Source organism: Paralichthys olivaceus, chromosome 22 (assembly GCF_024713975.1).
Source record: "Paralichthys olivaceus isolate ysfri-2021 chromosome 22, ASM2471397v2, whole genome shotgun sequence".
NCBI lineage: Eukaryota > Metazoa > Chordata > Actinopteri > Pleuronectiformes > Paralichthyidae > Paralichthys > Paralichthys olivaceus.
Window position 1 is genome coordinate 16283884 of NC_091114.1, and position 27569 is coordinate 16311452.

General features: G+C 45.6%; 1 protein-coding gene and 1 long non-coding RNA gene across 7 annotated transcripts in view; one reads left to right on the plus strand and one right to left on the minus strand.

Moving 5' to 3' along the window:
• Positions 1-27569, plus strand: part of LOC109641817 (uncharacterized) — a 54311-nt gene that overhangs the window by 9362 nt on the left and 17380 nt on the right. For 2 of the 5 annotated variants that reach the window (XR_011239839.1, XR_011239838.1), the window contains 4 exons: positions 1292-1399; positions 1777-1907; positions 2030-2198; positions 5508-6604. This is a non-coding gene — a long non-coding RNA (uncharacterized lncRNA). Of the gene's footprint in view, positions 1-1291; positions 1400-1776; positions 1908-2029; positions 2199-5507; positions 6605-18159; positions 18252-20669; positions 20753-27569 lie in introns of those variants that run through there. The other 3 variants (XR_011239840.1, XR_011239841.1, XR_011239842.1) reach the window with 3 other exon arrangements.
• On the minus strand, positions 6000-26594 carry znf219 (zinc finger protein 219). 2 transcript variants are annotated; one of them, XM_069518538.1, is made up of 5 exons: positions 26386-26591; positions 16339-16423; positions 13853-16205; positions 13525-13671; positions 6000-11248 (listed from the first exon to the last, which is right to left on the minus strand). In XM_069518538.1, exons 3-5 carry the CDS (start codon positions 16200-16202, stop codon positions 10089-10091), a joined length of 3657 nt encoding a protein of 1218 aa, XP_069374639.1. In that variant the 5' UTR covers positions 16203-16205; positions 16339-16423; positions 26386-26591; the 3' UTR covers positions 6000-10088. The 2 variants fall into 2 exon arrangements, with proteins under 2 accessions (XP_069374639.1, XP_069374640.1); XM_069518539.1 differs by lacking the exon at positions 13525-13671 and having other exon boundaries at positions 26386-26594.

Here is a 27569-nt window from a genome sequence, read left to right on the forward strand (position 1 = left end):
GCCAGCCGCCGTGGAGGAGCAGGGTGGCTTTTAGTGCGGGTGGAAGCCTGCTAAGTGTTAATTACCGGCATAATGAGAAAGAAACCTCTGCTGCAGCCACATGAAGACACTTCTGGATTGCCGGCTTTATTTTCAAAGAACTGCCTTCGTGGGTTTTTTTTTACATTTTTTATTATTACTCCTGATGCTGTTCTGCTTTCTGGGAGCGAGCGGGGACAAAAGGAAAATCCACCAAACAGCTGTCAAAAGTGGAGCCCCTGCCAAACGCTGAATTACATAACATCTCCAAACTCATTTCCCTCGCTGCATTTTCCCCCGTTCGTGTTCTTACAAATTAAACCCCCCCCCCCTTCCCCCTCTACCTCCGTTTTCCTCCCCCTCTCCTCTCCTTTTTGACTTCTTCTTCTTCTTCTTCCGCGCCTCACGCTGTGCAGATGTTAGCTCCCGGATGTGCGCATGCAAGTGTTAATACCCTGGCCGAGCCCCCGTCGCTGTTGCTAAGGAGAATACGGTGAAGCCTTTAGAGGAGGAGGAAGAGAGGGAGGGCGATAGAAGGGGGGGTTGAATAGAAGCTGGTGGAAATAAAAGAGGAGGAAATGAGGCGGAGGATGACAGGATTACAGCTGAAGATACAAACTGGCAGAGCGACGGTGCCGACGCTCGGCTCGTGGGCATCACTTCAACTGAAGTGGAGGAAGTTAGTTAGAAACCACTAACCTTAACCACGACTCACCTTAACCACGGCTAACCTTAACCACGACTAACCTTAACCACGGCTAACCATAACCACGGCTAACCTTAACCACGACTTACCTTAACCACGGCTAACCTCACAGTTCACATCTCACCACAACCAGAACCTCAGGACGGAACTTCTGCCTCTTTAGAACCGAACGTGTTTGTCCGTGAATTTTAAATGATGTCGTAGTATTTTATTTGTTACCTTGACGTTGGTTTCCACAAGAAGAAGAAGAAGAAGTTATTTTCATATTATTATTATTATTTGGGGTCTAATGGTTCTGTGGAGGTCTGTGTTGGAAATAAAAACTAAAAAAACACACACACCTCTTCGCATTTTACAAAATGTCCTCACTCCATAAGGTCTATGCTCACAGCACACACACACACACACACACACACACACACACACACACACACACACACACACACACTCCTACAAAAACAGGAAGTGCACTCTATCACAGGATTTTCTTATCTCTTAAACTTCTCATGTGTGTCTCACGTGTCCATGTTGTTGAATTTGTACCTGCATGTGTGTTCTGTGTTGCAGGACGGAGACGCTTAGCGCCGCTGTCCATCAGGATTGTGGCACAGCTGAAGTCTAATGCACAAGGGTCACGGGTTCAACTCTTGTCTGTCCGAATGGCGTGCATTAGAGGTAGGACGGAGTGGACGGCCGCCAGAGATTACGGCCTTTCTAGTGGTCTGCTAAACAAGCGTCGCACCCGCATGAGAAATTCACCATTTAAGGTCAGATACGGATGTTGTGCAAAGGAAGAAGGATTTGGTTTCTCTTGGGATTTCAAATTTAGGCCAGAAGAACTAAATGCATGAGATTGTGTATCAATCAATAAACACTAAACTTGATTGTTCTCATGTTTGAGAGGAACGACACTGTTTTTATCTAGAAAACGTACAACTCTAGAAAAAAAAGACAACAATGACCAAAACTGAGAAGCTCGAAGAACGACTTCATCTCAGCTCAAATTTGAGATTTCAGGACATGAAGTCTTTATGCTTTCCTCTGATCTGTAGACTTGTACAAAGAGGAAACGTCAGATTGTGCCATCGACACACGCAGCTCTTCCTCTGAAGGCTCAGAGTCACACGTGGCCTCGGTCTGACTCATCGCTCATGTGGGAGTTTGATTTCTATTTATCGCTGAGGTACAGAAGTGACCAGCAGACGTTCCATCCATCTGTCATTCTGTGTTTACGTTTCAAATCCCACATGTGTGGCATCATCTGCTGCCTATCCGGAGACACTGACACCTCCCATCTGCCCACAGCTGAGGAGCAGGACCAAAGAGACGAACCTCCATGAGACAGAGTCCCATCGGAGCCACGCTCTACTTCTGTGACACGGGAGGGAAATCATCCCGCAGGGAGTCCCACCACGATACTTATATCGACGTGGAATTGATCAGTGGAGCGGCCGTCTCTGCAACATCCTGATAGGTGGGTTACGTAACACGCTCTTTTATCTGCCTCATGATCGTTGTCGCTCTGCAGCTGATGTAAGGAAACACCACAGAGATGATGTGTGCATTCACTTCCTGCAGCTCTGACGAGGAGCTGCAGCAAACTGCAAAACCAACACTTGTCAAAGTATTTTCACCTGACGTGGTTTCCAACGTTGTCCTGAAATGAAGAATTTATCAAAGTATAACTCAACACTAGAACGGCGACGGTCTTAAATTCAGTCAAGCTGCACCAAGTGACACACACTCACAGATATCAATGAACGATATCTCTCTGTGTTAGAGAAAGTTAAAAACTCCTGGAGCCGCCCTCTGATCTGGATCTGCACCAAAATGTTGTGGTTTCATCTTCGACCACATCCTCTCACCAAGTTTCATTCAGTTCTGTTCTTGTTGTTTTGTTCACAATCAAACAAATGGCTGGTAACTAAAAGTCCTTGGAGGAGGTAATTACCTCTGGCCTTGTGTGTGTGTGTATATATATATATATAGTATAAAAAACCACAACCCTCGATCAGGAGCTCTAATCTGTCTTTAAACTCAAAACAGAAAATAATGTGACATTCATCGTGATAATTATCGACTGATACGAACATTTTCTCTCGTTCTAATTCTCCTCCGAGCCTTCAGCCTATTGGAATATAAAAAATACATTCTTTCTGTACCGCAGCCTCGTACCAACATCAATTATCCATAAGTGCTGATCTTCAGTCATACATGCTCACCCCCGTCAGACGCTGCAGCATGACGCCTCATTTCATCACACAACACATCCTTTATTGTGCAAATATTAGCATGTATGGATCCAGATTGTGAATCTAACGCAAATAAAGTTTGATTTATGTGAAGTGAGCGACGCTCTGCAGAGGGAACTCCACCACAAACCCACAGCGTCAGGAAATACTGCATTGTGGGTATGCAGTATGTGTGTTTGAAAGAGTCGGAGCAGGAACAGAACATCTTCATGTTCTGGATCCTCTAGAACCCACTTCAGGGGGGGGGGGGCTCCTGCTCCACCAGATGTTCCAGTGGTGCCCACTGTGGTGCCCACTGGCGATGTGAGCTGGTGTCGCTGCTGCCCCGCGCTCATTGCGGTGTTTCTGTCAGACTTGGGACTGAAGCCAAAGCCAAGAGTCGAGAGCGCGCTGCGCTAAAACGTCTTGTTCTGGCTCTTTCACCGCATGCACCGTGGTTGCGGGGTTTTTTTTGTTTTCTGTTTGGAGGGGCAGGGTAGGAGTGCGGGAGTGTGCGGGGGAAATAAGAGCAGGTTTAACATCCTTACAGGTGCGTGGTGGAGAGAGAGAGAGAGAGAGAGAGACAGACAGACAGACACCGCAGCGCGTAAAAACAATCCAACAACTGCATTAAACACGATTTACGCGTTGCGCACTCACCTCGCTCATCTTGGAAAACGTGCGCGGGGGGAGTTCTGCAGCAGAAGTGGGACTTGATGTCTTCTCGTCTTCTTGTGTCTCCGTGTTGAGTCGAGTCGTGCAGGAGGAAGCTGCTGCGAGTGAGTGATGGAGGAAGAAGAGGGTCACTGCGAGTCGCTGCCTGTGGAGGATCCGAAGTGAAGCTGCGAACTGACGGAGTGAAGTGATGCTCTCCTCCTCCTCCTCCGGTGCAGATGATGTAGGGAAGCTGTGCTCTCTCTCCCTCTCTCTCTCTCTCTCACACCTCCCCCCCCTCCCCCCTCCCTCGCCCACTCACTCTCCTCCAGTCACCAGGGAGCAGACTCTTTGCCCTACTACAGGGATGTAGGCTAATAGGAACATAATAGGAAGTGTAACCCTGGAGCATCTCACGCTGCCTCCCACAGAATCGTATTAATTGGTGTTTCAATTTATTTATTTGGATTTTTAAAAAGCTCTGAATCTTTAGTCCACAGTCATAAACAGACATTAGTTATAATATTTAATGTGATGAAGTCAGTTATAACTACATCAATGTGACACTTCCATTAGGGATATTCCAAATAAATATAATTCTTTTATATATCAAGATGAAGATTCACTTTATTACTATTCAGAGATAATGAGGAAATACTTCTCCATGTATCTATACATCTAAAATAAACACGTATACATGAAAACCATGAATAATTAGTTCAAATCTGTTTTTAATTATAATATTACTGCTGGTACAGTTTCAATGGCATATTCATGGAGGAGAAATCAGGCCCTTCACATCAGACATGGTCGTCTATATAAAAACCTGTCGTGTAACTCTGGTTGATTGACGTAATTAAAATGTCCTCGCGCTGTGTTCACTGTCAGCTCCTGGGTCGGGATCTCAGAGCTGCAGTAAACCGTCTCCAGGTTCAGATAATCACATGATCGTTAATTAGCCGACGCCTGGAGACGACCGAGCTCTTCCCAGACCACAACATTTCTGCTGGTTAGGTTGATGATGACATAAACTCAACAGACGTGAAGCCAGGGGCCCCCGGAGGTCAGGGGGGGGGGGGGCTCCACGAGTCAGAGCCCCTGTCTGACAGCAGCTGGTTCTGACCCCTCAACATCTGGACTGGCTCCTTGTTTGGTTTGGAAGGAGTCATGTTTAAAGAAGATGTTTAAACAAAGTATTATTTGTTCCATTTGACAGTTCTCGATGGAGCGGGGAACGTTGTTCTCTGAGTATTTAGCAAAGTACTTGTACCTTTTGAATGTGCCAACGCATTTTCAGAAACTTTGCCTCCAGGTTTTTCGAGTTTTTATACTTTTAAACATTAACTGTGCAGAGTGGATCCAAATCTCAGGGACGGGACCTCCACAAAGGACCAAATATATCTCTACTGCACAAAATTAGATGTACTGTAAACGTATATATTTGACTCTGAATATTTGCTTTTTTACCTCGGAGGTTGTATTTCAGCCCTGTCCATTTGTTTGTAGGTTTGTTTGTTCACAAGCAACATTGCACACAAACCACTGGACAGATTATAAGTGCACTTGGTGGGAGGATGAGAACCTGAGCTACCTGAGTTGATCCTGGATATTTATTTATTGAGTTTGTGCAAATTTGGGACAGAGCCTAATAAAAAATCTGGTCAATTTAAACGTGGTTTATAAAAGGGGACTTTGGGGCCTTGAGGGAAGAACGAGCTCTACTGAGCATCATTCTAGTTTTTAATGAATTAACCAGAAGATTTCAACTCTCCAGAGAACACAAAGCTGTTTGGACGATCATCAGGAGAAGCGAGGGGCGAGAGTCAAACAAGAAAATACCATAATGCGAATCTAAATAGTGATCGATCGGCTCATCGAACTGAATTTCTTACGTGCAGGTAGAATGTCCCGAACGAAGATGGACGGCGCCTCGCTGGAAATCAAGCTGGACGTGAACGAGTCTGCGCTGTAGCCATCGGAGGATGGAGCCACGGTACCGACTTCCCGCTGATACTCGCCGATGGTCAGTCCCACCTGTCGAACATGTTCACTTGAAGATAAGAACTACCTGAACTGACAGAAACCATCTTTTAGAAAAGATTCTCCGACGTGTACTTTGACTCTTTGTCATGCAGAGTTAATATAAACAACAAATATCGTTATCCACCATTTCCGTTTCATTTTAAAACCAGAACAACATCAGTGACTAAACAAAGGAAGTGCTTCCACATTCCACACATTACTGCAATTTCATTCGAAGCCACAAGATGGCGGTAAAGCTTTTCTACCACAGTTGAGCTGCAGCATCACAAACCAGCAGAAACAAGACGTGTGATTTATGACTCATGTGAAACTACACGTGCACGAACACATAAGAAAGAGAGACTTGCTTATTTTTGTTTGTGTTTATTTATTTCTAATGTGTTTCATTTTTATTTCTTTTTTTTTAATCTGTCCACAAAGTCATATTAGTCACTACTATGTTAGATCAGTTTTCCCTCACTGCAATGGCAGTCAACTACACAAGAGCCCAAACCCAGCGTGGCCCCCTCAGCTCGCAGAGATTTGTCACGTCTTCAGAATTGTCACCGATAAATACTCGTCCGATACGCACGTTAAATAATAATCGTATCCTTTTGGTTAAAACCACCTGATTTAGAATCAGGAGAAAAGGTGCAATGTATTCAAACATCTGAATAATCATACCGGCGCCACATTCAGTTAAAAAGAAATGTGCAAAAGTCTATTTCAGCAGTTTTAATAGAAGCTTCTATTGATTTTATAGATATTTGTTGAGCTCAGATGAGTTAAACTCACTGTTCAACACAGAAAATCTTAAAAACTGGGTTCCTACTCTTTAATTCAACTTTCAGTCGAGTGCTGCTTCAGCCTTTCACAGGAGTTTGTGGGGGGGGGGCTGGATTTCTGGGTCAAATTATTACATTCAAGTCTCCGAAGAGAAATGCAATATAATAAAAAACATATCATTGGAAAATCCACCACTGAGAGAGTTTTTGTCATTAGACATTAGAACGATCGGCATTTTATTTTATTCCCATCTGCCTATGGGAGGAGCAGAAGGGACCATCACTCAGGTTTGTGCTCTCTTTTAAAAAAAAACACAACATCTCTATTTCTATCTGTACAACATTCAACAACACATGTCTCTTGTTTTTTTTATCTCTTTTCTTTTTTTAACCATAATGCCAAAACCATAATAATAATAATTATCATCATCATAAGAAGAAGAGCATTTTTCCATCTCAACGGCATCGAACAAACACCACACGAACTGAAATCAAAATCTAATAAAGGCCTCAATACCAGATAGTACACGTCACCTTCGAGTGGTGCTAGAGAGAGACAGTAAACGGACGAGAGAGGGACATGGAGGAAGAGCAAGCGAGAGAGCGAGAGGGGGAGAGAGGACGGGTCGAAGAAATGAAAGAGGATAAGTGAATTATTGTGTTTTCTCAACTTTAGTGTCACTTGGGACATATTTTGGCACCTCACGAGATTAAATATTTATTAGTCTTAGACTTCGGGCTTTGGTTTACCGAGGGTTAGTGTTCAAAAGAAGTCGAACCGACGACTTGTTTACTCCTCTGAAGGTTAGGTAGTCCTTTCTTTCAAGAGTCTAGCCACGCTAGTTTGTACTGAAGGTCTAGTGACCTTGTTTAAGGCCGAACGGGCCGGAACGTGAAAACACCAGGAGGGGTCGGGAGGAAAACGAGGGATGGAATAAAAGAGGTGATGAGGAAGGGAGAGAGGGAGAGAGGAAGGATAGACAGAGTGAGAGAGAGAGAGAGAGAGAGTGTGTGGAAATGGGCTAAGTGCTTTTGGTGAGTTTTACAAAATACACCAGGAAGTGCTTGAAACAGAAGGCACGGTGGCATTGACAGTAGTTGTTCAGGAGACACCACTAAGGGACTTTCACTAAAAACTCATAAGGTGCTCTAAAAACCAACTGAGACACATTAATGCACATTAAGGTGTGGTTGCAATCAAAGGATACCCCATCAATAAGTAGATAAATAAAGTTTACCTGTGAAAACTACACCTGACATTCATCATTTTCATAAATACACCTTCAAGCCGCATGGTAACAGATCGATGATGTTCAAAGTATTGCAGTACAGGGTCAGTACAACAGAGTATTAGGGCCAGCGAGCAAATAATCTGAGATTTTAAGAATAAAGTTGTGATACTATGTGATTGAAGTCGTAATGTTACACATATATATATATATATATATATATGAAGTCAAAGAATGGTGAGGATAAAGTTGTCTTGTGAGATTTAAGTCTTAATATCACAAGAATAAAGTCAAAATGTTATGAGGATAAATTTGTAATATTACAAGAATGAAGTGACAATATTATGAAAATAAAGTATTATGAGAAAAAAATGTATAAAATCATATTACGAGAATAAAGTCAGAATATTATGACGGTTAATTTGTAATATTAATTAAAACTAATAAAACGAACTAATATTACAAAAATAAAGTTATTATTATCAGTTATCAGTTACACTAAACCTTATTCTCATAATCTGAAAATAAATTCTTCAGTTTGGCCCCAATGCTCCATCGTAGTGTTTGTTTCCTCAAAAAAAAAAATTTTACGTTTTGATATTGAACTTCCTTTAACGGCCAGTCGGGCGGTCGGATGTTTGATAAACGGACTTCTGGCTGATCGATGGGGTAAATCTCACGAAACCACAACTTTACACGTTTTTAAAAAAAAAAAACGACAACAGAAAGTGACGACTTCCATTGGAAAGAAAAAAATGTTTGGTCTATTTCCATAAATTCAAAAATAAAAACAACTACTTTGGGAACTCAAACCTTGCACAGTGCTCTGTATAGACATTCCAACTAGTCTTAGCTCACGAACATTATAATCAATATTACCTATATTGATAACCTTTTTCTGTAAGAATCTGGAAATGAAAATAAACACAAGTCTCGTCTTTTTTTTTTTTCTCGTCTTTACAAAAGCTACACATATTCTACTGGGATGTCTATGCATTTGTTAGTGTTTTAATATTTACTCCTACCATTGTCTTTTCTTTTCTTACAAAAGAAGAAGAGAGGGAATCTACTCGTCTAAGAGACACCATACCCCGAGAGTAGAGTTTGTTTCTTTTCTTTTTCTTTCTCTACCTTGTATCTTCTCTCCTATGGAGGAAAAAAAAACAAAAAAAACGTGGCGTTGTTTTCTCGACACAGTCGCCGAGTCGCAGTCTCTTTAAAACAACGTGTCGGTTGATTGTGTTCGTGGGCTCGAGCGACGTCCGTCCGTCAGACTCCCGCTCTGTGGTTTGTTCTTTCCTGCACGTCTGCGATGACCCCGAGTCGCCGTGGCAACCCCAACCCACATCATTGTAAACACTGAATTTTGAACCGTGAACCCTTTTCACCGCCGAGGCTTCGACCTCTTTCATCGCATTAAACATTGTGTATATATCACCAACTCTTTTTTTTCTTTTCTTTTCCAGCTGAGCCACTAACAGCTGCCGTCACGCTGCCGCTTAGCGTTTCTTTTACAACTTAACTATTCACAACGACCTAGAACCACTTTTAACAAATATACTGTACTTAAATCGTTTTAAACTGTATATTCAGATAAAATGAATGAACCTATCAGAGCCTCGGGAACACCAGAGGCTCTCTCAATAACATACAGTACGCGAACAGGCACTAACTGAAAAAGAAACAAAAATTACAAATGTTTTCTTGCGGTTTTCTTTTAGGACAATCATCTAAAAACACTTTTCAGACAAACAAGGCAGTGATACACAGTTGAGAGAAAACACACGGCCTGCAACACCTCACGCCTTAAATTAAAACCAAATAGCTTCGCTGCTGTTCACAGCTTGAAACTGGTCCGGACTAACGGTTCCTCCGTGTGGTTGTGGGTGGAGGAGGAACTTCAAACTGTTCAGTGGTCAGAGTCAGGAGAGCGTTTCTTCAGTCAGCTCCAACCTGGTCAGGAAAGTGAAGTGGGATTTACAGTCCGTTACAATTGTGAAAGAAATGCATCGCAATTCACTCTGGAATGATGCAAGCTCTGCCCCGAGATTTACTTATTTCATTTATCCAAGAGGAGATCATCTCAGAATCATCCGTCTTAGAGTGGAGCTCCGAAAACAAAACGAGAAGTGGCCCAAAAAATCCTGTAAAGATGCGTCCGTGCTGTTTGAACAGGACGTTCGTTGTACTGAGGTAAAACACACTTTCAAATCTGAAGAGAGGGAATTTAACAGCTGGGATTTTTCTCTCTCGTCTTTTTGAAATCCTCCAAAATATCAGATTCTTCGCGTCTCTCTAGAAATGAAAGTATAAAGGGGCAATTCTTCATTTAACCTTAAAACCTTTTCTCTCTGCGACGCTTCCCACCGACTCTTCCATCCTGTGGTTCTCTTCAAATGTGGTTGAAAACCAAAAAACCCAAACCTCAATCTAAGTGGAGTCGTCAGACTCTTTCCTCGTCTTCCACCATGTGGTTGGAGCTCAGGGCCGGAGACAGAGCGAGAGACATCCTCAGATCCTGGTCCTGCGAGTCCTCTCCACTGCTGTTCTCCAAATTATCCTCCAGTTCCTCCTCTTGCTCTTCATCCTCCTCCTCCAGCTTCTCCCTCAGCCCCAGACTGTCCCTTACATTCTTGGATACCGAGGCCAGTTTGGAGTCTGGATGGTCGAAAACACGACCCCCATGTCCTGCTTGATCCTCTGAGAGCCCGTTGAGGGTCTGGGTTGAGGACCATTCCCCCAGTGGTGCCTCATTTTCAGGCCTCCATATTCCCAAGGAATCAAGTTCGGAGAGATCCGCCCCGAGCTTGGTGGACTTTGAGGCTCCGTCGTACTCTAAGGTAGTCGATGAGCCTCTTTTACGCCGAGACTTACTGGTGTGGTTGACCTGGAGATGCATGGCCATGAGCTCTGCTGAGGACGTACGGAATGGGCAGAACAGACACTGGCTCAGTTTGACCCCTGAAGAATTATCACCACCATCGACAACCCCTCCTTCCCCTACACTCATGACTCCATCATCCTCCATCCCTCCAAACCCTGGTGAGGGACGACGGGACAGATCCAGAGGTTCAAACCCGCCCTCTTGAGTTGAAGATGCAGGGCTTTCCTTGTCGCTCGAAGGCTGGACCATTCGGCTTGTGGTCAGGGGCTTACGCCGGGACACTTTAGGGGCCTTTGGTGGGGGAGACTCTCTAATCCAGCTTCCTTCCATTCCACCTTGGTAAAGCGCTCCCATCACCCCAGACAGATACCTGTACTGGGTCTCCAAGTCCACATCCCTTAAAGCCGCCAAGGCCTTGCGGTTCTCTCGCTGGTCTGGAAGCCCCAGAAGCCAGGACTGTTGGTTCAGCCGAGAGGTGGGGGCGTCTGAAGGGCCTCGGTTGATGGGGCAGTGGTTGGTTTGGGATCGGCGCTGCTTGGCCAGCCCAGAGGATCCAGAGGTCAGACTGTTGATTGTGGAGGTGAGGCCGGCGGAGGAGGAGTTGGACGAGGCTGACAAGGCGTTGCGTTGCTCCCTGTGGTGCCGCTGCAGGTGGTACTTCAGAGAGCCCGACTGGGTACCCGCATAGTCACAGTGGGGACATTTGTAGGGTCTCTCACCTGGAGAAAACAGAATGAAGAAAATAATGTTTGAAAAAAGGAAACTATCAGTTCATCATCCAGCAAAGGAATGAAAAGTCCAACCCCATCCCCTGGTGACACGTTCACACCTAAAAGTCTGGATCATGGTTCATAGTTTCATTTGATCTGTTTTAGTTTCACATTGTAATTTAGGGTCTAAACAATTTTGTCTGACATACGTACGTCCTGTCGTCATCACCTACGTGGCGCTGCGTCTACCTTTACTTGACTCTGATTGGTTTGTAGACGGCGTCTGAAGTGGGCGTGTTGTCAATTAAAATTTTCATTCACGAACTAAACTGCATAGAATTAAATCCAGATCTGAAGTTCACAATATAGGAACTGTATAAACTCTATAATCGGAAAAAAACTGCATTTGTTGGAAAATTTCACACGGCCATTTGAGTGTTGAGTGAGAGCTGTAGTTTCACCTCGTGAAGGGAGATGGCAGTATTCCATCACTGATTAAAATGACACACTGGGAACATAAACTGGAGGCTATCACCACCAGGAGATGTCCGACACTAGAGGAGCTTAAATGATCCCAATCACAGGGGCAAAAAGAATTATCAGGAAAAAAAAAAGAACAATCTGTTGATGAAGACGTCGCTGGACGATCAATTACATTTTTATTTCCGAAGCAAAATACAATGAAGGGATTGAAAAGTCTCGAGGGGCAGTGATGTCCTCAAGAGGGAATTATTATAATTTGATGCCTTCACTTAAATTACTGACCATGTGGTAATCACTTGATGGCCGAGAGATGCAATAGCGCATGAGAAAGAGAGCTGTGTGCTATCATGAATAATACAACTGGGATGTGATAGGTCCTGCCAGCTGTAGATGAGCTCTCTTGATGGAAATACTAAATAGGTTTCATTTAATGCATTTTGGGCTCTGTCGTGCAGGAAAGACTTGGACGAGCTCCAGTTATCAGCTGCTGGAGATTGAAAATGGAAGCGGGGTCTCAGTTCTTGATCAAACGCATCAAGCGAAGGCAAATAACAAAAAATGACAGTGACTCACGCTGATAAAGTCTTATGAGTATGGATCATTAATTAGAGTGAGTGAGTGCTGGGAGGTTTCCCCGTTTTCAAGTCACAAGATGTTCAGTATAAGGTTTTTTTGATTTTTTTTTTTAAAGCTTGTTTGAAAATGTCTGTTTGAGAGCCACATGTCTCGGCCCCGCAGCCACGATAATTTAGAAATTATCTGAGGTGAATTTAATTAGAACACTTCCAGATCAGCTTGATTCAAAGAGCAGGTCTTGGAATTTGAATCTCAAAAACTGAAGAGGAAGATTGTGTTGTTACGGAGGAATCTGTGAGAGTGTGATGTCCTGTTATGTGACTTTCACATAAGGAAAAGGAAATGTAACATTACAGCTGCTTTCAGACAGGCACTGAAGTCTGGACATTTTCCTCAAATTTTCCCCAGAGGCTGTGAGGGGAAAACGCAAATGTCTGAGTCAGTAGCTTTTCCTGCTGCCCCGAAATAAAATGTCCACAAAACGTCACAGCGAGGCCATGTGAGAATACAGCACGACTTTTGTGCCTAGTCCATGTTTTCATATATGTTTTAGTGTCTGTGTGTGTTCTTATGTGTTTTTATGCACGTGTCAATATGTTATTTGGATGTTTTCTACCGTTAACCTGCAGATGAAAGTTAGCCTGCATTGTCCTTGTAAAATATAGACACATAAAACACTGCAGGCCCTCAGAGATGTGTACCTCCACCAAGGCTACCGTCATATCTCACAAAGTTAAAGATCCTGGATCTGCCACCGTAATCAAATCTGCTCCAAAAATGAATGTGCTCTTCCTTGACCCGTCCTCCAATAAGTTTCAGGAAAATCGTTTTTTGCGTAATCCTGCAACAGCATTGAAAACATAACCTCCTTCATGGAGGTAAGAAAAAAACGTTGGCAAACCTCTTTCACTTTGCTCAGCTTTTTGGCAAATCACGTGAAGGAAAAAAGGATGTTTACTGGAGGAAAGGTTTTTGAGATTTTACCAGTTTTATTCGCAAAAGTGGCTTAATGTTAATATACCCTCAACCCGGGCACTTAAGCAGGAGTCGCTTCGGTGGAGCTGCCTGCAGTAGAGGCTGTGATTGGCGCCGGCCAGCTCTCTGAGGTGATGTGTAAAAAATAAATAAAAAAGTAAAAAGATAGCTGTGCTCAACAAAACCTTTCCAGGGATTTATAAAGGTTAAAAAAGTAAATGTGGCTTGTTAAACTCACAAGAGTTTCTCACCTGTGTGAACTCTCAGGTGCACTTTAAGGTGGTGTGAGGAGCGGAAGGCTTTCCCACAGTAGGGGCAGTCTTTTATTCCTCTACCACGCACTCGCTCCCTGATGGGAACTGAAGGTATGGAGGAGACTGCTGTCAAGCCATTTTCTTCTGCAAGTAGAGAGAAAAATGTGCAGATAATAGGTGGCGTTAAAGGGCCCCCACGAGAGCTTCTATTTACAACAGAAGAGCAATAATAAAATAACATACTCTTGTGATAATAGCACCTTCACATGTGAGCAAACAAACACAACCCAGAAGACCAAATAGAAAAAGGCGGATGCGATTGTACCTTTGAAGCTCGAGATGACAGAGTGAAACCCCGTAGCTGCTCCCGCTTGTTGTGATCCACCGCTGTGCAGTTTTGATTCGTGTCTCACTTCTCCCGCTTGTTGGGATCCGCCACCGTGAAGCTGCGACTCCTGTCTCACTTCGCTGCTGCCTCCTCTTCCCAGTGCCGCTCCACGACGACTGCCACTTCCCTCCACCTCGCCTCCACCTCCTTTCTGGGGCCTCTGAGTGTGAACGCGAGCGTGCACCACCACCTGCTGCAGACTGCGGAATAGCTTCCCGCAGTCCGGGCACTCCCATGGCCCTCCTGCTCCTGAGTCTTCTCTTGGATCTAGGCCTCCAAGGTAGGCTCTTACTTGGTCAGCCTCTGTGATCACAGAGCTTCGACCCGGTCCTCGCTGGCCTTGCTGTTGGCCTGACTGGTGGGGCCTCTGCTGCTGCTGCTGCTGCTGTTGATGCTGCTGCTGCTGCTGCTGCTGAGCGACTGCAAGGCTGCGAGCTACCAGCTGCCACCAAGTTGCCTGTTCTCCTTCAGATACCGATGCTGTAGCGTCACCCATGGCTCTAGCAGCTCCCCCTCCTCTTCCCATGTCCCCACCTACTGGGCCGCCAATCCCACCACCACCACCATTTCCCATCTCTGCCACCTGAGCCACTGCTTGAAGTCTTTCCATGCAGCTGGCCCCACTGCCATCACTGGGCAGCCCCAGGTATCCTAGGATGGCTGACTTGCTTGATCCCATCCCTAGTCTGCCTCCGGCGTTCCTGTCTGACCTTCCACCTCTGCCACCTCCTCGCTGGGCCAGAAGGAGGCTGGAGTAGAGGGCATTGAGAGAGTGATTACTTGCGGAGCCTTTGGCCTGCTGATTAGCACCTCCCGGTCCCCCAAGAGTTCCCAGCCCAGCTTTCAGTCCAAGCTTGTTAAGATGAACTTTCATGTGGTTTTTGAGGAACCAAGGCTCCTTGAAGCCACGTCCACATACCTGGCACTTATGGTCCAGGGAGTCTTTGTGCTTTCGCATATGTCCCTTAAGGAACCATGACTGGGTAAACCGCTGTCCGCAAGTTTCACAGCGAAACGCTGGCAGTGAGGATGCAGCCGCTGTAGCAGCTGATGTCACCTGTGGCGTGTTCGGGGTTGGGGCTGGGGTATGGGTCGGGGTGGGCACAGGAGTGTCAGGGGTTGCAATAATCGGCCTGGAGTTGAAGGCTGGTGGCAGAGAAGGAACCTCTGGAGAAGGGTGGCACTCCTGCAAGTGAGATGCCAGGCTCTCTTCTTGGCTGGCAGAGAAGGGACAAAGGGTGCATTTATATGGGTTATGGAGAATGCGGACGTGGCGTGCCAACTCTGAAGCTGTGCGGAATTTTCCTTTGCAGGCATGGCAGCGATACGTAGGCGCTGTGGGAGTAGATGCCCCCTCCCCAGTGGTGGAATAATAGGGAGAGGTCACAGAGACAGGGTCCTCTGTAAGTGGAGGGGTCAACGGTGTGCTATCATCCAGTAAAAAGTTTGGGTTGTGGTCTGTCTGAAGGCCTTCATCGAGACCCTTGACCTCACCATCAACATGCTCTTCCTCGATCAGGTGCTGGATGAGCGTCCCTGGCAGTAAGCGCTGGTTTGTGTGACTTCTGTGATTCTGGATTAAGTCTTTGTGATTCTGTTGGACCTTGAGTTGCTGCTTCAGGGGCGCTGAGGGGAGACCGCTCCGGTAGAGGGCTGAAGCTCGGCGGTCTCGGTCCAGACTGTGGGCTCGGGCGTGAAGAGACAAAATACTTTGGAATCGGAATCTCTTCCCACATACGTGACAGGGAAACTTGAGTGCAGGCCCTGATGAGGCCCCTCCCACTCCAGGTATCGCCCTGGTAACAGTGTCTTTCTGGAACAGCTGGAGGTCTAGCTCGTCATTGCAGGTCCCACTCGGCCCAGAGGAGAGGGCGAGCTCCAGGGTTTCGAACCCAAGGAGTGGTGCTGATGGCGTCGCCGGGGGGGAGGTATCCAAACAGGGGCTGCACCCAGCTTCTTGTCCCCCTCCTCCAGGGAACAGAGCCACCGCTGGGGTTGGTGACGGAGGTACTCCATCCAGCCCTTCCTCGTCATCCTCTTCGTCGACGTCGTGGTGGTTGTTATCCTCGTGGAGGGGGAAGGGAGAGAGGGGGAAATAAGGCGTGGTGTCCGGGCTCTGGGGAGAGGGTTCGGGGCTGTGGATGGGCAGGACAACGGGGCTGTTGGGTAGAGAGAGCTGGGTGTGAGGGGACAACGCCTGCGGGCTGTGGTCCAGGGACGGCAGCGTCGGGGGAGACTGGGGCTGCTCACAAGAAAGAGACAACACACACTCCGGCGGGGAATCCATCCTCTATCGCAGCAGAACAGAGAGAAGGAGACAGACAGTGAATGGGACAGACGTCTTTAGAGAAGTTTAAATCTGCATCTTGTGTATAATTATCTTCGTAAAAATGCGAGTGTCGATGCGAACAGTGAAGATTTACCAGCAGCGTGTGTGATACTATGCCATTCTTTATTGTCTCGGCTGATGGGGGACTCTCTTCTGTGGCAGCCTCCTCCTTTAATTTTCTGGGAACAAAAACAAACAGACAAAACAACTGATGACTCATGAGAGACTAGAATTTGAGATATTTGCAATTAAAAATCAAACAATTATTCCAGTGGAATTCAAATATTTAAAAAAAACTAGACAAGTTCTGATTTAACTTAAAACTGAAATAAGAATGATCAGCGTCAACAAACAGTGATGGAGTGAAACTAAATACATTCACTTTGTTCTTTTTCACTTTCACTCTTGAAAATACTTTGGACTCATGTAGTAGACTGTTGCTTTCAGGAATAGGAAACACTCTGCAAGTACTTTTACTACTGACTTGAGTACATTTTTGTCGTTCTTTCTCACATAGATAAAATGTTTAAGTACTTCCTCCACCACTGAGTGTTAACGTAGGAGTACTGAGCGATTAACAGCAGGTATCCGATTTCTGTAAAAAAGGATTAAAAGCAATTTGCACAGAATAGTTTTTTTTTTATATCACTAATGCTAATAACACTGAATCAATTGCAAACTAATTATAGCAACATATTCAATGTGTTTAAATGTTAAGTATAAGTTCCATCCTGATCTTCATTTACACCTCAGTTACATACACGTGTGCGTCACTGTGTAACAGGTGCACACCTGCTCCGCCGCCTCCTGCACGTGTTCACAGTACTCCCGCGTACTGTGCGTACTGTGCGTACTGTGAGCACATATGGGACGATCAGTCCGAGTGGGAACGTGCACCAGCGTCTATCTGCGTGTGTTTAGGAGTTAAGGGCACCACCACCACAGGACATGGACTGTCCCAAACAGGATGGGCGCGTGATGTTTTGACTTCCCCTCACACCCTTCCTGTGCACTCACACAGTAGCAGCTTTTCTGCTTAATCCAGGACTGTATACACACACACACACACACACACACACACACACACGCATTCACATACAGTTCACATGCACTTATGCACAGCCATGTTTCTTCAATCTGCAGCCTGGGTGTGGTGACTCTGAACAACACACTGCTTAGTCATGACCACTTGTTTATTAGCTTATTGCTCTGTCGTGTTTACCGTCCTGCAACCGTCACCCTGAGATAATGCAGTCAGCTAAAAACATAAAACGTGATTAGCAGCAAAGTGAACACACAACAAGCGTCCTGGCACGCACGTCCAAATATTTTGAGTGCACAGCAGTTTGCATCAGTTCGACTGGATTTATGCACATGGGCTGTTTTTGTCCATCACTGGAGTTGAGAAGCAGCAGAGGCGTCCACGACAAAACAAAAGGTCATCAATCATTGTGGCAAAACAACGGAACATCTGTGTTCGCAGGTGTCGTCGCCCACATTCGTGCTCATGTGGCGGTACGGTGACTTAAGTGTTTGTATGATCTGCTGGATTTGTGTGTGTGTGTGTGTGTGTGTGAGTGTGTGTGTTTGTGTGTGTGTGTGTGTTACTGAGGCTGGATGACAAAGAGATTCTCATGTAGCCAGTTGACATTTTAGCTCAGCTATGACTCACAGGGATATCACACTATATCAATCACATAAACAGACACACAACCACAGACACACACTCCGTCCTTTCTTAATCCACCATTATTGTTCTTTCTCTCCCCGTCTTCCTTTGCCTCCTTTCTTTCTCCCCCTGATTCATACTCCTCCCATCCCCCTCTCATTCTCTCGCTCCCTCCCTCCCTCCCTCCCTCCGTCTATTATTCACTAATTTTCTTTCATTCTCTCTCTCTTTCTGTCTCTCCTGCAGTGTTGCCAGTTGGCGGAGTGCCAGGGAATGCTGATATCAGCTGGTAGATTGGGCCCTGCCAACATGGCGAAGAGCGAAAAATGAGAAAGACGGAGGGAAAGAAAGAAAGAGAGAGGGAGAGAGACGGAGAGGAACATACAGTGCAGTTACAAACTGGGCAGCGAGCATTAACAAAAAAATTGTCGGAAGCCATATGAATGAAAATGACTTAATGTGATTGCCAACGTGGTGTCGAGGGGGGGGGGGGGATAAAAAGGGTAAAGAGACAGACATGCTGGAACAGAGCGGTGGAGTGGCAGCCTGCGGATTAACATCAACACAGAACAACAGATTTAAAAAACCATCTGAAAAGTCAGCACACACAAATACACACAACAAACACACACAGAAGAAAAGAGAGAGGCTATCTGAACGTATCTGCAGTCTGATGGTATTATCATATGAATATCACCATCACAATGCATTGTTCCACCATGACGGTGGCCGTCGCCAACCAACGACCCCGTCATGCCAATAAAGAAAATTTGGTTAGATGGAGATAAGGTGCAGCAAAGGATGCAGGGAAATCAGGGGGGGGAGGTTGGGGGGTGACGAGGGACGGAAATCAAGTGGAGCAGATGCATGAGGCCAAAGCTGTGGCATTAGTGTTTGTGTGTCTGAGTGTGTGGAGTTGTGTAACTGTATCTTAATCTGTGTGTGTGTGTGTGTAATCTGCAAATGTGTGAAAGAACCTGCAAATGCATGTTGGGATTAGATTTGTGAGGAATCTACAAAAGTGAATTCAGAATCCGTGAGTGTTCAGATTTATAAATGTGTACAACAGAAATCTGTAGATGTTGTGTAACTGTATTTGTTTGGACTTTTTTTTTTTTTACACATTTTCAAATCTGACTACACACTTCATACACATTTGCAGATTCCTTGACGCATTTGTAAAATCTCATCTGCATGTTTGCAGATTCTTTTACATGTTTACACATCCGACTCTGCACACGCACAAATAATATCCTCCCCATACAAACGCACATAAAAACTCAGGTGCAAATGAACTAAGAAACACAACGAGGCCCAGACTAATAAACCACGTCTGTGCATGGCTGGAGACACGTTTGTCCACAATCAACAAATGTAATTCATTCATAATCATCTGCACCGGTCCCTCAACACAGTGTTTAAAAGGATGTGAATACTGTACAAAGAGAAGGGAGGCGAGGGAGGAATCAGATTTTAAAAATACATCAGAGAGATGAATATTTAATGTCGGCTGCACGTGATGCACCTGAATCATTCAGTCAAGTCGGAACAGGAAATGCACGTTGATAATAACATGCATTTAACACGTATTTATCTGGGTTTACCTGCACTTGTTTGGTTTTTTTTAGAGCGTGCGTGCAGCAGCGTCGCAGCTCGTGCGGTAATGACAGCTTGAAAGTACAGAGCCGTTGTGTTAAACATTGCCATGATGTTGTCATTACTGTAATCGCGCTTCGTGGATACTGAGACACTTCAAGCTGCTTTAACTGGAAATTAGGTTTTTTTTTAACGACAGAGGTCAACATGCCAACTTTTTTTTGTGTGTGTGTGTCTGCATATAGAGTGACGGGGGGGGGGGGTGCTGAGTCATACATCACATCGCTGATAAATAGTTGCCAAGGGAGCAGGAGCACAATATGTTCAGACAAGTTTATTTTGGGGGGGGGGGGGGGGTTGAAGTCATTGTGTAAATATCCAGTGAGCGGAGCAGCTTTATTGTGAAGGCAGTGAGTGCAGGTTGGAACACGTCGCTCACTCTACACATCATAATTATACATGTGAGGGTGTGAACACCTTTTCACTGAGTGTTTGTAGCGGCGCGTACGTGAGGGCGGGACGTACCACGTCTGCGAGTGTGTGTTCGAGGCTGTTTATGAAGTGGGTCTGTACGTATGTTGGAAGTCGACCAAGCGACGTCAACTCACAACCCGTCATTACAGTTTGTGTAATTATGTCTCGGAGCTTTGAGCAGTTTCAGATCCTCCTCAGATTGATTTATTTTGATGATGATTACAGCCTGAAACGTGACATCATCACCCGCTGGTTTGTGCGCTGCCATTTTGAAGCCTCCAGTTTGACATTTTGTTCGTCCATCTTGGTTCCTAGAAACCATTAGTTACCATATATGGAGGGGCAGGGGGTGGAGCCTGACAGAGAGCTCAAGGACACTGCCCCGCCCACCTGCACCCGCTCAACCTTTCAAGTGGAAATCTCAGGTGACGTAACGGAACCCAACCTGAACATCATTTACCGTAACAGTTTACAAAATGAACATCGTGTTGAAACAGACTTAAAACCAGAGACTGAGACAGAAACTCTTCAGGAAAACGTTTACCATATTTATTTTTCTCATAGATTGAAATCCTGACTTCTTTTGGACGCTGGCGGAGTCGCCCTCAGCTGTGCATTCGAAAGGATTCAGTTTTGTATAATGCTCATCATAGTATGACGTCTTATTTCTTTTTATTTACCTGCAGGAACTTATATAAACTCTGGGTGCAGAAAGTGAAGCCAATGCAGAAGAGCCTGAACCTGTGTTCTCTGGAATGACCAGCAGACAGTAAGTACCGGGGGGGTGTGTGAGCTCTCTCACCCCCGCTCCTCTAAATATGGTTATTTATCTTTTTTTTTTTTAAAACAAGATGGCGCTGAACAAAATGCCAAACTTGAGTCTTCATAAGGACGAATGGGTGACGTCACAGTGAGTTTGTATTTGAATGTTTTCATCTGTGTTTGTTGAACGTCCTCGTCCGTGCACCTCAACACAACACTGAGGTCTGAGCTGCACACTGAAGTAAAGTCTGTGTGTGTGTCTCTGTGTGTGTAGCCTCACAAGTGTGTCCTTCTTTCCGCTGTATTACTCGGACCCTCATGTGATGAAGTGTGCGAGATGAGGCGTCCCTCGGGGGTGAAGTGGGCGTACGAGAGGCCGACCGCAAAAAAAAAAAAAAAAATTGTACGAGGAAAGAGGGTGAGCAGCTGAGGGAGGACGAGAGGGGAGTCCGCTCTGTGTGCGGTACTGTATAATTTGGCCCTGTGGTTTTTTATCGCGTGGTCATGTGGCGAGCTTCCCCACAGACGGTATTCATTTCCTTTACTTCACCTTTCCCTGAACCCCCCCCCCCCCGCCGCCTCACTCGCTGCTTCACTTCAACTTGGTCCGGCTCTCGTCTCCAGCTCCGGCAGTGACACCAGCGCTTGCTGTGGAGGTTCCACTGGTGGGTTTCTCGTACATGTGAACTCTTGTGTCGCGTTGGTTTTGAGCGGTGATGGTTGTGTTGCGGTCAAAGGGCTGAAAGTCGGCCTCCAAAGACTTCAGGGAGCCTCGGGGCTGTTGGGTAAAATGGCGATAGATTGATGAGCGTTTTGACAGTTCTTGAGCCAGGTGAAGAAAAGGACACCGTCTCAATGTGTCCTCAGATCCGGTCCGTTGGCCAAAAATGTAGACGAGGAAACATTTCCTGCCCCGGTCATCGCCAGGATCGTTTTATCTGCCACTGTCTGCGACTCCCTCCTTCCTCCCCTGTCACCTCACCACTTAATGTTTCTCCTCCTCTACCTCTCGCTCTCCTCCCAAGCTGTTGCTCCTGAGTGAGTCGCTCCTCCAGCGAAGGAGAACGCGAGGCTGCAGCTTGCTGAGCGCTGCCGGATCTGAGTGGGAAAAGTCTGAACGTTGGAGAACATCACAGCAGCTCGGCCGAGATGAGACGAGGCTCTCTCGCTCCGAGTCGCACCGCGTCTAAAACAATGAAACATCGCGCTGACTGACTCGTCTGATTCAGGATTACGAGGCTGAAGCCTTTTTAAAGGAAGAATCGCTTTTGGATGCAGATGTCAGCCGCTCATCAGCGGATGTGTTCTTGCTAAAAGGTTTATCTTTGCTTCCCACCTGAGGATTTTGTTCCCATGACACGAATCTAAAATTATACTCAAATCTGTCATATTATGAAATTAAGAATATCCTGATACAAAAAAAAAAAACAATCCCCCCCCTCCTGCAAAGTGTCCTCAGGCAAGACACCCACTACCCAGAAGCCCCTGGGACGCTGACCCCTGCACTGTGACCTCCTTGTGGAATAGCTGTATCACATACATCAGACATATGAGCACCGTACTAAGGAGAAAATAGTAACTGTTAACACAGGTTGCTTCTTTACTGAGCCCAGGGGAAATCTGCAGAGCATGAGCACACTGAGTTAAATATAACTGATGTGTACGGAGCGTCAGTGTTCAAAGCCCTGACAGCTCTCGGTCCCTGCACCTTGACCACACGTGCACGAGGTCGGAGGGTCACTTTGTTTTCTCTCTCAGGGGATTTGAGCCTAAAGGTCTGGCCGTGCTCGGAGGGCGGATCATTTATTAAACGGTGCACGCAGACCTCCCCTCGCGGTGTTGCTCTCAGTCGTACCAACAAAGTAACAGTGAGCTTCCTCACCGATACCAAAAGGTTGACTTCCGCGTTCAGAATTGCGGAGTTTGCGAACTTCCAGAAATCGTGCGACGCAGCCGCATCGACAGGTTTCTGCGGGTCATCTCTTTGTGCCTGACCCTCGACCGGCCTTCACACCGGTGCTGCAGCGTCACAAACCCAACCTCCTCTGATCCCAAAGATTTGACTCATCCGAACTTACGGGAAAGCGGACCATCGATACCTGTCGGCGTCTGTTCTGCAAATCGGCTTAAAAGTCGTCTGAAAACTGAGCGCAAATGGCACAAGTGGCAAACTATTTAAGTAAGACCCCAGTGCTCTAAATACACGCTAATCCCGGGCAGCCAGTGAGAACTCTCCGCAGTCTGAAAATGTCACAATGCAGTAGATTCTCCCTAACTGAGGGCAAGCAGGTGCCTCTCCCACAGCGCACTAATGACCCAATTATATCAATCAGAGGCCTTGATTGGTGCTACACTCCTCTCCCTTTTTTACACTCTCTCTCCCCCACTCTCTTTCTTCCTCGCTTACAATCTCTTCCACCCCCCCGAGAGCCACCTGGATGGGGGGTGCGTGTGGCCCCCCTCAAGTACAGTACAGTATGTACAAAGATGGGGGGGGGTGGGGGCGGTGTCGATAGTGGCGGAGGAGGAGGATACTTGAGCATAACGAGCAGAGAGGGCTCTGAATGAGGCAAAAGCATTAGACAGTTTTTGACAGAGAGTTTGGGATTCATTAGTGCGAGTACATGAAATCGTCATGTATGTATCTTTGTGGACACGGATGAAAGAACCTTTTATTATGTACTTGTCCGCTAATATTAGAGAGGTACTTGGTTTTCTAGGGTGAATTAATGAGTCTGTTTTCTGTCCTTTTAACGTATTCTTTTCTACGGGTTTGTTTTTGATATGAAAACCTTTTATATTGTTTCATTTGTTCGTGTCAATACAACAAGTAACTAGCTACGAAAAGGTGGACGACCTGTATGGACGAGGACACTCATGCTTTTAGGGTTAGTTTTAAGGTCGTGGATAAAATATTTAGTCGAGAGGTTTGATTTCATAGTTTGATGTGAGAATAAGTAGCTTGAGTTAGAATAAGTGATTGAAAAAGCAATGTTAAGGAGAAATAAGCAAAAGAAATCATCACGTTTGAAAAGGTGGACGACCTGTGGGGGGGGGGGGGCTTCAAGGTTCAGATTGTAGAATGTTTATCCAGAGGTTTGATTTTCTAGTTTGAGGGTTGGATGAGGAGAGAGGTGAAGCTGTGAGGTTGTAGGTAGAATATTTACTTTGAGTTTTATTAGTTTATTGCAACAAAAAAAAGTGATGAGGAAAAAGTTTTCTCTTCACTTTCACTGGATGTGACGCTTGAAGTTTTAGTTTTCGATAAATGATCCAGAGGAGAGTTTCATTAGTTTAGTGGCTTCTGTTACAACGATGGATTTAGTGAGAAATAATCAAAATAAAATCATCGTGTGACACTTTATACAGAGAGGAGACGCTTTAAGTTTTAGTTTGTGAAATATTTAGTGGAGAGGTTTGTGTTTGTGAGCGGCTTCAGTTCATATAGGTGATCAGAGGAAGTTATCCTGAAAACCTTCATGTTGGAGAAGGTGCATGTGACGCTTCGAGGTTTAGTGTGAATGTGTTTGATCAAATATTTAGTGCAGAGGTTGAATTATGGTAAAAGAAAATGATAGAAGATGATAAAAGTCATTCAAGTGAAACACAATCAAAGAAAAACAGCTCTCGTGCTCGTTCTGGATCTAACTTCAACTCGCACGTGGATCGTAAAGATGCTTCTGGCTACAGGACACTCATAAAGTTTAAAATGATAAACGCAACGAGCAGAGAAAAGAGGTAGAGAGAGTCAGAGGACGCCCCATGACAGCCCTGATTATAGGACGAGCCAGCAATGTCAACCTACTTCCAGCGTGCACACGCTCAGAGAAGTGTGACATTTGGGCTGGATGGGGAAAAATAGGGCATTTCAGGATCCGTGCACATGTTCCAGCGGATCCAGAAAAAGGGCGACGGGAGTGTCCGGTCAAACCCAGATGACACGTCTGCGCCTTATCTCGAGAGGAATTTCCTCCTCGCCCCAGTGATGTGCGTCAATAACGTGCAACCATTTTCAGTCGCTCTTTCCCCCCCCTCGCTCGTCTGCTCCCTCTCTCGCGGCCATCTCAATTAGAGGCACATTAATGGAATAAATAAGCGACAACAAACAATGCGCTGGTGAACAACACCTCCACCGGAGCGGCGTGGACGCACGGCCGCAGATTGCGACCGTGACCGGCTAGAAAGCGTGAAGAGTGGGGATGTAGTTTGGAGAAGTCGGGGGGTTGTGTCATGTCAGCCCATCTATCGCTCTCTCTCTCTCTCCCCTGCTCCATTTTGTTCTTAAATTTTCTATACAAAAGATTAAGGGAGGGGAAAAGACGAGTGAGCGAGCAGGGAGGAGGAAGAAAAAAAAAAAAAGAGAAGAAGAAGAAGAAGTGCCATCATGGATTTCATCTTGAATCCGCTGCCAATCTCCCCTCCCCAAAAAAAAGAAGCGACACCGTGTCCAAAAAACGCACATTTTAAACGCTGTGGCTGCAAAACCGGCAACTTATCTTTCACCGTTTGGCACCACGCGTTTTCCACGCACACACTGCTCCAACGTGCCGGAGTCGCTATGCCACTTCCCGAGGTGATGTTAGGACAAGTACACGTCTGGTAGTAAACACTGTAGTAAAGCGCCGAGGGAAAAGTGGAGAAAGGTTTATTTTAAGCACCGTTCCAATCCGTGGCTGCGTTTTTGCGCACATCCCGGATGAAAGTGACGCTGCTTGTCTCGCAAACAATGCGCCGCACAATGCCCAATGTGTGCCCAACAAAAGAATTAGTGCGGCTAATCGCGTCTATCTGCAAATTACGCTTTTGTGGATCAACTTGCCAACACGCAAAAATCCACTTTTACGCCCGGGACGACACGTCTGCGTGCGGCTTCGGAACCACACAATGCTCCGTTACGCACCAGCAACTTGTGCATGTTTTTGTGGGAGCTACTTTTACGAAAGAATAAAAAAAAAGCAGTTTGGGGGATTCACGCCGCGTTGAGAGCTCGACGTCTTTAACGCAACAAAAGCGAAGAGACCGCAGCTTCTCTCTCTCGAGCAGAAGTTCGTTAAAGTTACGCGAATTTTCAACAAAATTCATCTTTAAGCGACTTTTCGTGCGTTCGCGACGATTCTCGAGTCGCGTTCGGTTCGACTTCTTTCAAACGCCACACTGTTTCTTTTGCGTTAAATCTGCGTTAATCCCCTGCGTGTATTTTTTGTCGTGTCACGGATATAACGACTGGGCTCGCGGGTTTACATCCATGTCGGCCACGCGCGCACATACACCGGCTCCACATACATGACACACACGTAAAGTGGTCCGTGGAGCGCGCGGTTACATACATGCTTCATACCACTCACTCACATGCAAGCACTCGCGCGTGCACGCACACACACAAACACACACACACACACACGTACGTATCCAAACTGAGAAATAACACAACAACAACTACATTGGCCATCATCCCGTGTCCTGCACGTTGGAGACAAATGAGGAAAAACGCGACAAATTCCAGATTTTTGCGTAAATGTTTTGGCACAGATGCGTCACTGCATCACGCGTAAAAGTGCACATGTAAACATAGTGCTGTGTGAAATGTGAGTGTGGATAAAAAGCAGATATATGTTGAAAGTAAAGACTCAGTGTACTTACGGGAGAGGCGGCGAGGAGATTAATGACACGACACGTCATGATTACGTTTCACTTGAATTAAATACATTACGAGTTGGGAAAAAAATGGAAATCAGGGTTGTATACAAGCATACGCCGTTTCCCCCTCCCTCCTCCCTCCGTTTGGTCACCCTCTCTCTCTCTCTCTTTCACTCTCTCCTCCTCCTTCTCCTCCTCCATCTCCCTTTCTTTCCCTTTCTTCCCCATTTATTGTACAGGAGTGAGTGAGTGAATAGGAGAGGAGAGAGGAGGAGAGAGGCAGGGACGTAGGAGGGAGAGTGATGTAGGTTGGAAATGTTAATTATAATCTCAGCACGGGCTCCATTTTACAACGCTGTCATCTCCTCACATTTGTATCCTAAATATGGCATCTGGGGTGGGGGGGGGCTGACAGGGTGGAGAGACGTTTTATTGTGGAGGGGTGAGGGGGGGAGATAGGGAGAGAGACAGGGGGGGGGGGAGAAAAGGAAAAAGTTTGACAGCAATAGAAGTTTAAAGTGATGACAGGAGCAGGAGGAAGGTTAGATGTGGTGGTGGGACACCGGGAAGCTCATGGGGGGGGGGGGGGGGGGGGTGACACAGGAAAATACTTCACAGTCTTAAAATTAGATTTTTTATTATTTGCATTTCAAGAGTAAAGTTGAATTTGGTCAAAATCTTCAGACTAAAATCAAACTAAGCTGGACGAAGACATATTCATTTGCAATATAAACTGAAGCGTTGAGAATAAAGTCCATGACCGACAGGAGTCCGTCAGGAGGAGACACTAAAAACACAGAACAGTCAAACAGAAACTTTCAATGCAGAGAATCAAGTACAAATATTAACAGTACAGACACGTGGAGAATAAAGTTCTAAACTTTTTTCGCAGTGCGTGAATAAGATTCCGATGTTGAGAATAACGTTTGGAAAAAGTTAAAAGCAAAGGTCTTCAAAGTTTGACTTTTATCTTGAAGGTTCAACTTTACTCTTCACGTTTCAAGAACTCTTAAGATACAAAATGATTTAGTTTGACTTTTTCCTCGTCATTGATTCAACAGGTAAAACTAATCTTCCTCTTCTTCCCTTTCTTTCTGAATACTCTTCCATATCATTTAGAGAGCACACAGCCCGGCTAAAGGTTTTAAAGCAGATTGAAGCATTAAAGTATATCAAGTATTCTGAGT